Raw genomic sequence first — 12623 nt, forward strand, 5'->3', positions numbered from 1 at the left:
CACTGAGCAGACTAGCATTGCTTTTCAAGATTATTGCTTGATTTCTAGTTTAAAACTTTGCAATCCATTGAGTCTTGTAATTAGCATTCAAAATATACTGGGATATATTATAAAACTGACATTTTAAAAGAATTAGCCTCCGGACAGTGCACATTCCACCTATGTAAGCCTTTTCTACATTTAAAGTGGTTTTGGTAACATTGTCCTTGTCATCACTATTTAGCTTGCTGAACAAAGGCAGGGGGGTTCCAAGTTGTAATTTCTTCTCTGTACCCCAGGCTGTTAATACCAAAATTTTTCTTCACAGTGTAATTATCTCCAGAGGCAAGTAGAAACTCTATTAGGAAAGATTCTACATCATAGCTTATTTCTTCTGTGTCATAAACATTGCTAGCCATTCTCAAAGCTAATAGTAATTTCATGCTATCAGTATAGTTTTGAAAGACATTAACACAAGAGTGGACTGTATTGCATTTTAGAGGAAAAAAATCCACTTATGCAGAAGTTACAAAGGAATTACTATTGTTCTGAAAACTTGCACATGCTGCTGGTTGCATCTTCTTTGTGTTTCTTCACTTAGGAAAGAAAAAATCAAAGTTCAAATCTTTCAAAAAGTTTTTTGGCAAAAAGAAAAGGAAAGAGACGTCTTCTGGGAGCAGCAGTCTGAAGTTATTCCAGTCAACAAGTGATGTCACGGCCTCTCATGACATGCGCGTTAATTATGATTCTGAAGATGAACTTGAGTAAGTCTCTGGGCTCTGGCTGGTAAACACAGAACTGCTACAAAGTTTGTAGGTTAAAGACACCCCAAAATTCCCTCTGCCTCTTGTTCAGAATGCTGCATTCTCAAACAGCTGCCTTTTTCAGGAAAGTACAAATTCAGATGGCTGATGTAAGACAAATCACAAGGGAATTGGATGGGGTACAGCAAGAAATAATAACTAAAAAAGCTTTCATTCAATCATAAATAAGCCTTGGGTTATTGTTTCAAAAGAATGTAATTCCCATCTTCAAAATGAATTAGGTACTCAGCTTGTATCTTACAAGGATTGTCTTATGCCCCTAAAATGTAACTCCTAAGGATTGTTAAAGAAATTTAGATTCCTAACCATTTACACCAGGTTTTGAAGGCACGGAAGGGATAAAGGGCTGACTGCAACTGAAATCAGCAGGAACCAGAGGTTGTGAAGCCTTTATTTCCTCTGTATACTTGGGATTCATCTGACCAAAGGGCAAATGTCTACGTCTGAGTTAGTCACCGGCTGCCTTTTATAATCAGCAGAGAGAAGTCAACATTACTGAGGAAGCTTGTATTGTTCCTGTGTAGATGTCCGAAGTTGTTCAGATGAGCCAGGCTCTAGAAGTGCCTATTTCTCCCCACTGAATGAAAACAGGAGCCAGGGGTGACCAGCTCTGATGCAGATACCTGTGGTTTAACGTCTGAAGTTAGACCAGATGAATCCCAGCCTTTGTACCTGCCTGCCTCTGAAAATCCTGTCTTCATTCAGGCGCTGCCAAAACCGATACCCACTACTGAAAGGTAACCATGAGAAACCCAGTCTAAAGTTAAAATGTATTCCTGGATGGAGAGACAGACTAAAGAGCCCCTTGGCTGCCTAAAAAGCAAGTTCTTGTCCTTGCATTGGTGGACGTTGTGCCTCTCAGAAGAAGCCTCCTGCTCCTCAGGCAAGAGATCCTGCTGTGCCCCGGGGTGGGAAAGGCAAACCATCCCGGCCATTTAAAACGACGTTATACAACGCGGCCACCAGGCAGCGCCAAACATCCAAAGGAAATTATTACTTTTTTTTTTCTTTTTTTTCCTTTTGTGTGCCCGTCTTTTGTGCCATTGGCAGCAGTAATATTAGTACAGCTTGAAGCCCCAGGAGTTCCGGGCTGGCAGCACCAGGTCTAACAGTTGGCTAAACCGTTGTTGTTCGACAACATATTTTTAAGACATGGATGATCAGATTTCCTCTGCCTCGTGCACGACTCAGCAAGGTCGTGTCTGAGTGGGTACGATCTTCTGCTGTTTTGGCCATGTTCCCGTGCCATTACTTGCAGGGTTGTTACATTATTGTTTCTTAATATTTTTTTAGACAGACAAAGACCAGGAAATTCCTTGAAAGGAAGGAACATTAATTTGAACACTCATACTCTGAGGAGACATCTAAGGTACCTCCACTGCACATCCAGGAGGTACGCGTCTGCTAGAAAGAGAAAGCAAAGGTAGCATGCTGGGATAAATGTGCCCATGCAACAGCAGTGCTTATCTGGCTGCCGTTGCAGTCTTTGTAAAATGTCGGTGAGTTGAGCAGCCATCACAGCTCTGACTGGCACTTACTTTGCAAATTGCTATGGATCTGTCTGACCCTGGATGCATTGCAGAGATCACGTTTTCGCTTAGATAAATTGTTCTTCTAACGTCTCTAACGCATTAAGCAGAAGCAGCAGGCTTCCCTTCCTTCTGCAGCAGGAATACAGATCAACTTTTTCCTGCCATTGTTTTATAAAGCATATTTATAGCAGCCGTTACAAGGAAAATATTACTTTCTGCCCTGTTTGTTTGTGTTCCTGAATGTCCCTATGCCAGTATCTAAGATCCAAAAATACACAGTTCTCTTTGTTTTTTTTCTTTCTTTTTTTCTCTAGTATCTGCTCAACTAACTTGATAGTTACATGAACCCAAATGTTTCTGTAGTCTGTACTCTGGTTTGCCATTTCATAGCTGTCTTACTTAAAAAAATTTAAAGAAAGGAGTCGTAGAAGAAATGCCATGTACACGCATTTTTGGTCCCTGCTCAGTTAGGCCATGAGCTAAGCTGAGGAAAATGAGCACAAGAGACCTCCTAGCAGGTAGCTGTCTGTCTGTGGGTCTCCTGTACCATTCCCTTGAGGAAATAAGGTGTTCATGCCCCACAGGTAACATTTGCAAAAGAAGCTATATACCACATGCATCAAAAGTGGGAAACAGAATATGAGACAAGCTACCCACAAAGCATCTCCTGCTTCTTCTCACCAGCCCACAAAGAGTGTCCATGAAAAAATATGACCCCCAGGCTCATAAAGGAAAATCCCAGGGATCTTGATATAGAGCACAGGACCTCATAAGCATCTTGTAAGGATTTATGCAAATGGTTCTGTGCGAGAACTATGTTGCCTGGAATATTTTTCGTAATGACCTGCATGGCAGAGATACATTAAATGCTGTACCACGCTTAAATAGTAAAACGCACTTATTCTTCCTATGGTATTGGTCAGTCATTTGCAGGACACGTACTTACATTAGCAAGAAGTTAGTCCATCTCAGGTACAAGCTCATTTATGTGAACTCCCTTCATTTTGCACCCAGGCTTCCCCGCGGCACTGTCACGCCACCCAGCTGCTGGCTTCTAGCCAAGGAGCTGTAGCTTTTCCATAAGATGTAACACAGTTGCTGGTATTAAACTGTCTTCAATCTTGATTCAGTTTGTTAATGTGACAGATAACAGCATTTGCAAATTTTTGTTTGGTTTTTAAAGGTGTTACCTAGATTAGCCTGGATGACTGTATTGTATTCATGGCGAGGTCTGGAACCTCGCGTGTGATCTATGCTACACACACCTATCTCCCACTCTGTGTTCAACAGACCACCTGGCTTAAGAGTAGGACGACTGGCAGAAGAGTCTGTGTGTTTTCACTCATTTGTTATCTTATTCTAGGACACGTAAAGGTATTATGGGAAGCAGAGCTTTGTCGCATGATAGCATTTTCATTCCTGAGACTGCGCAAGAGCCTGCAAGGCCAGTAAGAGTGTTTTCTCAAGAAAATGTTTCTGATCGGATTAGAGCTTTACAGGTAATTTACACAACATAAGTTTTAAAAGTTTTTTTCAAATGCAAGAGTTGGAATGTCTTTCCAGGCTTGATTTTTTGGGATAATATTTGTCGTTGAACATTTGATTAGTAAGTAATATCTATCTGCACCTTACATTAAATGCTGCATTTGTTAATTAGACAGCAGTATCATATCATGGTTCTACTTATGTGACAGTTGAAAAAATGGATAGGTTGTTTGGCTCCCTAAGAGAACATCTAAAGTGAGATGTTCTGTGCTCTGGATCATTCAGTTGTGAAGTTAAAATAAAGGTAACTCATTGACCTGAGCTAAAAAATATACTGGGGAAACCTCCATCACTATCATGTGCTAATGTATTTTTTGCCACGTTGTAGCTGAAACTCCAGCCTACGATGAAAATGGGACCTCCGCCTCCATTTGGACTTCATGCAAAGCGAACAGAGGATGCTGGGACCAGTTCTGAAGACGACGGATTACCCAGGAGCCCTCCAGAAATGTCTTTGCTCCATGAAAACCTGAACTCAGACACAACAACAAGGGTGAGTAGTTCTGGTGTTGACAAAAATCAGTGTTTAATGACTTGTTTTACGTTTGTGTGGAAGGCAGAATACATTATTTGGTTTGCTATATGTATCACTACTTTATGTCTGAAATGCCTTACTCAAAATGGGAAAATGTTATCTCTCTGTGTAAACTGCTACTTAGAAATTCTGTTCCTGTTAAAATATAAATATCACACCGGAAAATGCAGAACTAGGAAGGAGAGGATGTGTTTGTGTGTGTGCATGGGGATGCTGTGTTTTTTTTAGGGACTACAGAGAGCTGCCAGGCACAAAAAAAAAAAAAAAACCTGAAAAATCTATATTCTCCCGTGAATGTGCTGATAAGAGAGCTATCTTCTTCAATGTTTTTCTAGGCTGTCATCAGAAAAAGAAACATAAAAGAATTTGAAATCAGTTTTTGCTTTTAAATGATAGTTTTGTTATACATTATTTCATTCTTTGTCTGCATGTCTTACACTTTGCGATGTCCTTGCTAATCCTTAAGACTATAGAGAAAAACATCTTAGGTTGTCAGTATCTGTGTGCACTTTGTGTAGATGGTTTCTGTGAGTATATCCATCTCGTTTGTCATCTTTTACTGAAATCTCTTCCTCATTCCATCCCACAGTTCTCTGACTCTCACAAGCACCTTAGCTCTTTGAGTTTAGCTGGAACAGGCAGTGAAGAAGAAGAACAGGTAACTTCTGCCAAATGTATTAAGAGCCAAGCAATTATGCGTAGTAGTCTTTTAAAGAAATGTAAGGCATAAATATTACTTTATTACCCGTCTCTGCAAAAAACAACCTTGTATGTATGTAATTGCATGCCTACCTGTTTGCTTTGCTTTTTTAATGCCTGTCCTTCTAATGTAAAGCTATAATTATTTATCAACATAATTCTGACACCAAGTAATCTCCCATTGATAATAATTAAGCCCTCTAGAACAGCTCATATCCTTTAGCAAACTTTACAGACATGATTTAATCTCCAAACGCGACCAACCAGATTTAGACACTGAAACAGTATCCTTTTTTTTAAAGATGGGAAACTGCAGTAAAGGCTGCTTGGGTTACATGCATAGGATAAGGGAGGAAGCTTGTCGAGGAGCCATGAACAACATCTAGATCCTCTGAAATCTGCCCATCCCCTCACTTCAAGTGCAAGGTTACCACATGCTGATTTAGAAAATGTTTGCCTGCCGACAGCGGCTGACATCGCTGCTTAGGAGTCTGAGGTTCAGGCTTCAGTCAGATTCTGGCCACGTGAGCCAGCACGAGCTGTGAATTTTGCTGAGGTGATGTTTTCAGGACTTGAGTACAGACAAATAGATGGCTTTCTTCAATCAGCAGCCAGCCGTTCTGGCTGATTAAAGGGTGGTTTTGAAAGGATCTGAAGAGTCCCTTTTAGTTGTCCACAGCTGGAGTCATGGTGGAAACAACACAGGGGGTAAAGGGAAAAGCGTTTTCTAGAAATAGGAGGAGGGGCGGAGGGGGATTGCAGAAAGGAAATAGAGAAGCTAGTCCTGAGCTGTCTATTCCTCAGTAATTATGCAAAATGTATTTCAAGGCCAGCTGCAGCAGGGCTCAGCAAAGATTTCTGGCCACACTTGTTAGATTCCACATGAAGCTGTTTGAAAAATTGCTTATATACAGTGAAATTTTAATATTTTAAAGAAAAACAATGGAACACCTGAAGAAGGTATTTCTTGAAAACTGGCATAGGCTCACTGTAAACTTGTCCAGTCCAGGTCCATGTTTGCAAAGGAGGATTTATGTCTCCCTGTTATCCCATTAACATCCCTCTGACTCACTCGCTGACTCCTGAGACATGGTGGTGACTGTACGGTTGCTCAGCTTTTTCCACATGCCCCACCATTTAGCTCAGAGCTCTCTTCATCCAAGTCCTGTATTTTCTGGGGCCCAGAAAGCAGCCCCATCTGAAGGCTTTCCTCCCAAACCACAGGGTCTACTACCTGGCATTTGGAGAGATTAGCCCTGCTTCTAGAAGTCAGAGGAGACCATCTCGCAGGGCTGAGGAGTTTTGCACAATGCAACTCTGAGGTTTTGGGCAGCAGTGACACCCTGCTGTGTCTTGGAAGCTTTCCTGGATCAAAGAAGGGAGAAAGGGATCGCGACTCTCTCATCCAGGCTTTGGGGATGGGGCTCCATCATGGCCCCCACCTTGTGCCACCCACCAGCTGAAGGACAACTGAGCCACGTGCACATGATATTTGGAGAAGGGGGGTCTGCCAGCCATCCCCTCCTCCAGCAGGCTTCACCAGAGCCAGACTTTGTGGGACAGGCAACTTCTGCAGCAGGCTCAGAGCTGGCATTCACTCGGGCTGCTGAAATTCAAGTAACAAACCAGATTCTTGATTTTCCAGTGTAATGGCCAACACTGAGCACTGCCAATGAGAAGACAGGCAAAGTTCTCGAGGAAAAGCAGAAGCCAGAAGAAAGGCAGGCAAATAATGACGTGCCTTGAAAGAGAACATGTGCTGCATCTTTATCATGGAGCTGAAATGAAATGTCAATGTATTCACTGTTAGGTACTAATGTATAATGCAGCCACGTATCGTTTGTTGTACATTAGTCATGTTTGAGTACTAGACTGCAGATATTGTAGCGTGAAAATTAATGAGAGCATCTATTATTCAGCATGGCTGAGCTACTTTTTTTTCTTAAATAGAAAGCATGATCAGAAGCTGTGGATCCAGCCCCCACTAAAATGAATGGAAGTTTTCCCCTGGCCACTGAGGAAGCTGTAGCAGGCCCTCACTACACTACAGAGTATCTTTTGGCTGCAGTGCATAATGCAGAATTCTACTTGCAGAAAACGCTGATGCTTTTTCCCTCCCTAAATAAGACAAACACTATTGTGCCCTTCAGTAAAATACCGCTTCCAGAGAAAGAAGAAAGAAGAAAAGAAGAAAGAAGAAAGAAGAAAAGAAGAAAGAAGAAAGCATGACAAAGGAGGAAAGCTCCTCTAATGAAATGAACTGGAATTTCAAGCCTACAAAGAGAGTGCTGTCACGAGTTGTCAGAAGTCATGTTAATGCCATGACAGATAGTTTAGAAATATTGTTTTGCCTATTTGCGAAAACTGCATCTAAGAGAAAGGAAGAACCCTTTCTAGGGTCATTTTTCATAAATTTCTCAGTCTCCTTTTTGCATCAGCCCTGGGACTAGGGTAGTTTTGGTGAAGCGTGCAGACAAGCTGGATTCCAGCTTCGTGAAAGTACTGCACGCCTTGGAGCACTCAGGAGTTGTTTCTGGATGGGTTATTGGCCTCTAGTAGGAACCGTCCATCATTTCCTTCCCCAGAATAGTCTACAAATGAAGTTTTATGTTTCAGGTGAACTCCCTAATTATTTTGCAGATATAAATACATGAGGAGAAAACGCAAGCTGACTTAAGTGCCAATGCCACTGACGTTGGATTCTTTTGTCTTTAGGAGGGTGTTGTAGAGTTGGAAGGGACATGATGATGTATAGGAAGCTATAGATGCTCCAGTCCAGCATAACTACAGGTAGGAACCTAGGCACAGATGCTGGAGAATAGACCCAGAAAGGAAACTGGCCCTGTAGGTTCTGTAACTGAGTACTTTTCATATATCTGTCTCCTAAAACACACTGTTCATGTATTTGTGTGCTTTAGGTGTTCTAGTTAAGTGTGACTTGGTCCTTCCCTCTGGACAGTATAGCATGATATTCAAGCAGCTAAAATGCAGAATTGCTAACACCAGTACTCCACATGCAACATTAGGAAATGCAATATATTTTAAAGAGGTATCAAAAAGAAAAAGAGGCAAACTTCAAATGCCAATAAACATGTCCCTTTATTTGTAGAATTGTTATTTTCATGTCTTCGTTTCTTTGTTTGATTCTCTATTTGGGGATTATTTTTTTTTCAGGTTACATTGAATCCTTCTAGATCTCACTCTACAGACAGTCAGCTGTTTCCTAGGCATGGAAGTGCTGAAACTGGAGCTCCCCAGATATCTGACAGTACCATCTCGCCTGCAGCCGATTTTGACACTCCACCTGAGCTTTCCTCTTGCCTGGATAATTCTGCTGCTAAACACAAGCTTTTAATAAAACCCCGGCACCAGAGATCCAGTAAAATGAGAAGATTTTCTCAGGTACTTGTGAAAATAAACAGTGTCACCTTTGACGCAAAACCAGGAAGTTCTTACTGGACTTTGTATTTCAAACTCAGATACGATAAGAAAAGTAAGATTGTGGCATGGAGATGTCATTGGGTTTTAATAGCTGTTATTTTATGAGGCAACGTATCTGGAGTAGACACTAGGAACAGATTAAATATTATGAGATCACTTGTTAACTCTCGATGCAGCAGTTTATGTAACAATTTCTTCTTAAATTTACCATGCAGTACAATTTAGCATCTAGTTTGTGATGCAGAAGTTGGGGCTGAGTGCTTCATTTCTTCCTTAAAAAAATTTTTTTGGAGACTGTAATGGTCAACTTGTGTACTTTTCCTAGCCTGAAAGATCCTGTAAAATTTTGAGTTTTTGAGAGACTATTGATGGAAGAGCCGTTTTAATTTCCAAATATAATTCGGCTTATATTTTCAAAAAGTACAGAAAAAATAAGTTGTGAGCTATGAATTGGAGACAAATTCTGTACATTAAGACTGTTTGGAATTCAGCCCTCTCCCTGCTCCAAAACTTGTAAAGCCTTTAGGTGCGCTACAGAGGCTTAAAATAAGTCTCTACAGAAAAAAAAAAAAGGTGTATACTATAAAAAATTTTTTTTAAAACCATCCTTTTAAAACACCATTTATCTGATTCTCTGTCATACCTTATGAAGGACATAGCTTAATTTCTCTTCTCTTCTCTTCTCTTCTCTTCTCTTCTCTTCTCTTCTCTTCTCTTCTCTTCTCTTCTCTTCTCTCCCTCTCCCTCTCCCTCTCCCTCTCTCTCTCCTCTTTTTAGAACTGAAGTTTGCAGCTCTTACTACAGTATTTGCACTTTATTGTTTGTGTTTTCCTTCAATGTTCTAAATACATTAAAGCCATTAAATTGGCTCACTTAACACCAGGAATGTTATTCCCTCTGTCTCTAAATATTACTTACCTGATATTCTGTATTTTCCAAAATCTGTGAGTGATCTTTGGGCTCGGTCGAGCACTGCTGCGAGCAACAATGATGAGGCCAGTTATTTAGAAAAGCATGTAAAGCAGTAACTCACTGATGAAGCCTCCTCTTCCACTGTAACATTGTTACTGAAATACAGTTGCTTTGTCCAGTCTGCCTATAAGCTGCCAGACAACTGAGCCCTCCTGGTTTTCCATGGACAGTGTTCACATCTTTCGATAATACAACTTTTAATATTTTCCTGCCTGACTCTGCCTGTGCACTTCGCTTCTGGCTAACTGATGCCTTCTGCATTTATGATCCTGTGTATATGGATTGTGAATGCAAGCGGCACTGCAGCTCTGTCTTTACAATTGCACTTGCAAACCAAGAAGTTGGAAGAACCCTGAAAGTATCTTCAGAGTGCAAGTTGTTTGTTCTTAGAATTAGGGCCTACATCTGAAGTATATATTTACCCAACAAACTAATCAGTAGCTAATACAGGCACCATCTGGAAAGACGTATTCAGCAGCTTAATAATGTGCTTTCAGGTAATCCTGTATATTTAGCCAGTCCTTACCTGAAGCTTAATCACAAGACCTCACAGATAATTACATATGCATTCATAAACTTCTATCAAATAGTCTAACTTGAAAGAAAAAGAAGACTTCTACACTAAGGAGGCAAGGCTGTAAATGCAGTATGGCAGCAGGATTAGACAGATGGCTGCCACATGGGGGTAGATACTCAGCTGGCATAGAGTGTCATAACCGGATGGACTTGTTAGGTTTCTGCTTTTCCTTCTATGTATCCTTCCCTTTTCAGAGTAATGCAAGAATGGGTTGTTTTATTTTTAATGCTAGTATGCAGTAGCAAAATACAAAGGGACAGATTTTTCTCTTTCAAGTGCTGCTTTTTGCCCAAGAGCAACACAACATATCCAGTATGCTCTGGGGAATCAAGTGCCAAGGACGGTCCAACGGCCATTGTTTTGATGAACTTCCCATCTATAAAGGCATGAAAGCACTAGCTGTGCAGAAGGAAGTGTCCCTGATTGCTTTTATATAGGTTAAATACATTATTCCAGGTTCTGCTTAAATAAAAAAGCATCCAGTATGTAGGTTAAGAAAACAGCGAGCTCAGCATTGGAGGCAAGTACTGCCTTCCTCTGTAAGATCTTGGTTGTAAATGCAATGATGAATAAGAAAAAAAGTAAATCTGTACATGGTGATGGAGCTTTCTGAATTTCTTTTTGCAGAAGGCCCAGTCTGAATCTCTGACTGATTTGAGCTGTACCCCAGAAGAAGAAGAGGATGATGAAAAGGAGATGAAGACAGGCTTGCCAGATGCTGTATTCAAACCCAGCAATCAAGAACCACCATGCGACACAGCTGCAGCACAGGATGTGGCTTCCTGGCCAAAGCCCAGAATGCCTGAGGACCTTCCCCCTGCTTTGAGACCAGCGATGACTCAGCCTACTTCTGAGTCTGCTGCTGTACAGGAAGCCCTGCTACCAGAGAATAAACCAGAGGGCTGCCAACCAACACTGGAAACAACGTGCGTGAAGTCTGAGTCCTCACTGCTGTTAGAAGGCAAAGACTCTTCAACTTCTTCCTACCCCAGTCCAGACAGAGAAGTACAAAAGCAAGAAGATTCCTCAGAAACACTGATTCAATTGTCTGGGGATGTGAGTGATGTGTCAATCAATATTTTAAATCAAGAAAATACGGAGCCTCCTACTGCATTTTCAGTAAATAAAATACCATCTGAAGAAGATATTTCAATAAATAAGAACAGTATTGTTTCCTTGGAAGGGTCAGAAGAAAATATACAGCAGGATGATCAGATAACTCTGGAAATGCCCAGTAATAAAGAGACAAAGATAGAGTTTGCTCTGTTGTCAGAGTCCAGCAAGGAATTTTCCGTAGGTTCTTTCCAGCCCACAGACCCATTCCATATTTCACATCCTGCTTCCTCAATGCAGATGGGATCATCTGCTTCCTGCTCTCTAGAGAAAACAAAGACTGCACAAGAGGCAGCTGCTTCTGGTAAGGAGAACAGTCAGTCACTGGTCTACAAGGAGGAACTTTTGGGGAAGAAAGCTGAAAAAGCAGCCAATGAACTCAATGCCTTGAGAAAGTTTTCTGTCTCCCCTGCACGGGAGAGACCAAGGACCAGAAGCCTACACTTCCCAGAAAGATCAGACTTGGAAAGCACATTAAATACCGGATTCTTCCTGTCCAAAGCAAAGGTCTCCTCAAGAAATGAGAAGTGGAAGGAAGACTTGCAGAAGGGATCAGATCTGGAGGAGGCAAAAAGTAGCAACAAAAAGCAGGCTTTGTTGCCAGAGTCCGACTCGGAGAACAGAGGCCAACCTACAGAAGTTTTGTCTGGCTGCGTTTCTCCAGCTGTTGATGCGGTGCCAGTGCCAAGTGATTCTTCGGTGGTATCTCAGAATCAGCCAAGCTGTGAAGATAAAAGTCCTTTTCAAGTGAAACTTAGATCCACCTCACTGTCCTTGAAATATAGAGACAACTTGTCACCAGAATCAAAAGGGATTAAAAGATACAGTGCAGAGTTTGCTTTAGAAAACGAGGGATTGACTTCCCTTCTAAAAGGTGATAAGGTACAGATCAAACAAACAGTCGATACAAGTATTGGTGATGCTTTAAATGAGAAGATCAAACTCAAAGCAAAGTCGTCTGAACAGCTTAGTAGCAAACCTCCGTTGCCTAAAAAACCAGCCTTGCAAAACAAAACCGCTCCAAATACTACTGCAAACAAGGAGAAGCAGGACAAAGCTATTCCTTCTCCTGAATCCAGAAATGAAGACAGAGACTTGGAAAAAAAGTCAAATCCTTGTAAAGTGCCTGGTAAGACTCCCGATACTTTATAAAGTTACATTAACTTGCAAGGAATGACCTTACCTATGGGAGAGCGTGAGGCAGCCCTACTGTATCAATCACAACACTGGTAAGCGCAAGCTGACGGCTCTGCTTTCGGTGATGTTGCTCCCTGATTCTCCCTTGCTGAAAAGATTATCAGAAGGACAGCAGGGAAGAAGCTGCAGACAGAATACGATATTTTTGCCTGTGATTTTTGCATTTCAGGGCATTATTTAAAGTGACACTCAAAAACTAAAGTGCATTA

At 41.3% G+C, this 12623-nt stretch overlaps 1 protein-coding gene across 3 annotated transcripts in view; it reads left to right on the forward strand.

Annotated features, from left to right (window-relative positions):
• Positions 1-12623, forward strand: part of CRACDL (CRACD like) — a 65946-nt gene that overhangs the window by 39005 nt on the left and 14318 nt on the right. For 2 of the 3 annotated variants that reach the window (XM_075093138.1, XM_075093149.1), the window contains exons 3-8: positions 581-743; positions 3699-3834; positions 4209-4373; positions 5005-5073; positions 8289-8516; positions 10732-12346. In XM_075093138.1, the coding sequence (XP_074949239.1) occupies positions 581-743; positions 3699-3834; positions 4209-4373; positions 5005-5073; positions 8289-8516; positions 10732-12346 (2376 nt within the window). The remainder of the gene's footprint in view (positions 1-580; positions 744-3698; positions 3835-4208; positions 4374-5004; positions 5074-8288; positions 8517-10731; positions 12347-12623) is intronic. The other variant, XM_075093158.1, reaches the window with a different exon arrangement.

This window comes from Phalacrocorax aristotelis, chromosome 1 (assembly GCF_949628215.1).
Source record: "Phalacrocorax aristotelis chromosome 1, bGulAri2.1, whole genome shotgun sequence".
Classification (NCBI taxonomy): Eukaryota; Metazoa; Chordata; class Aves; order Suliformes; family Phalacrocoracidae; genus Phalacrocorax; species Phalacrocorax aristotelis.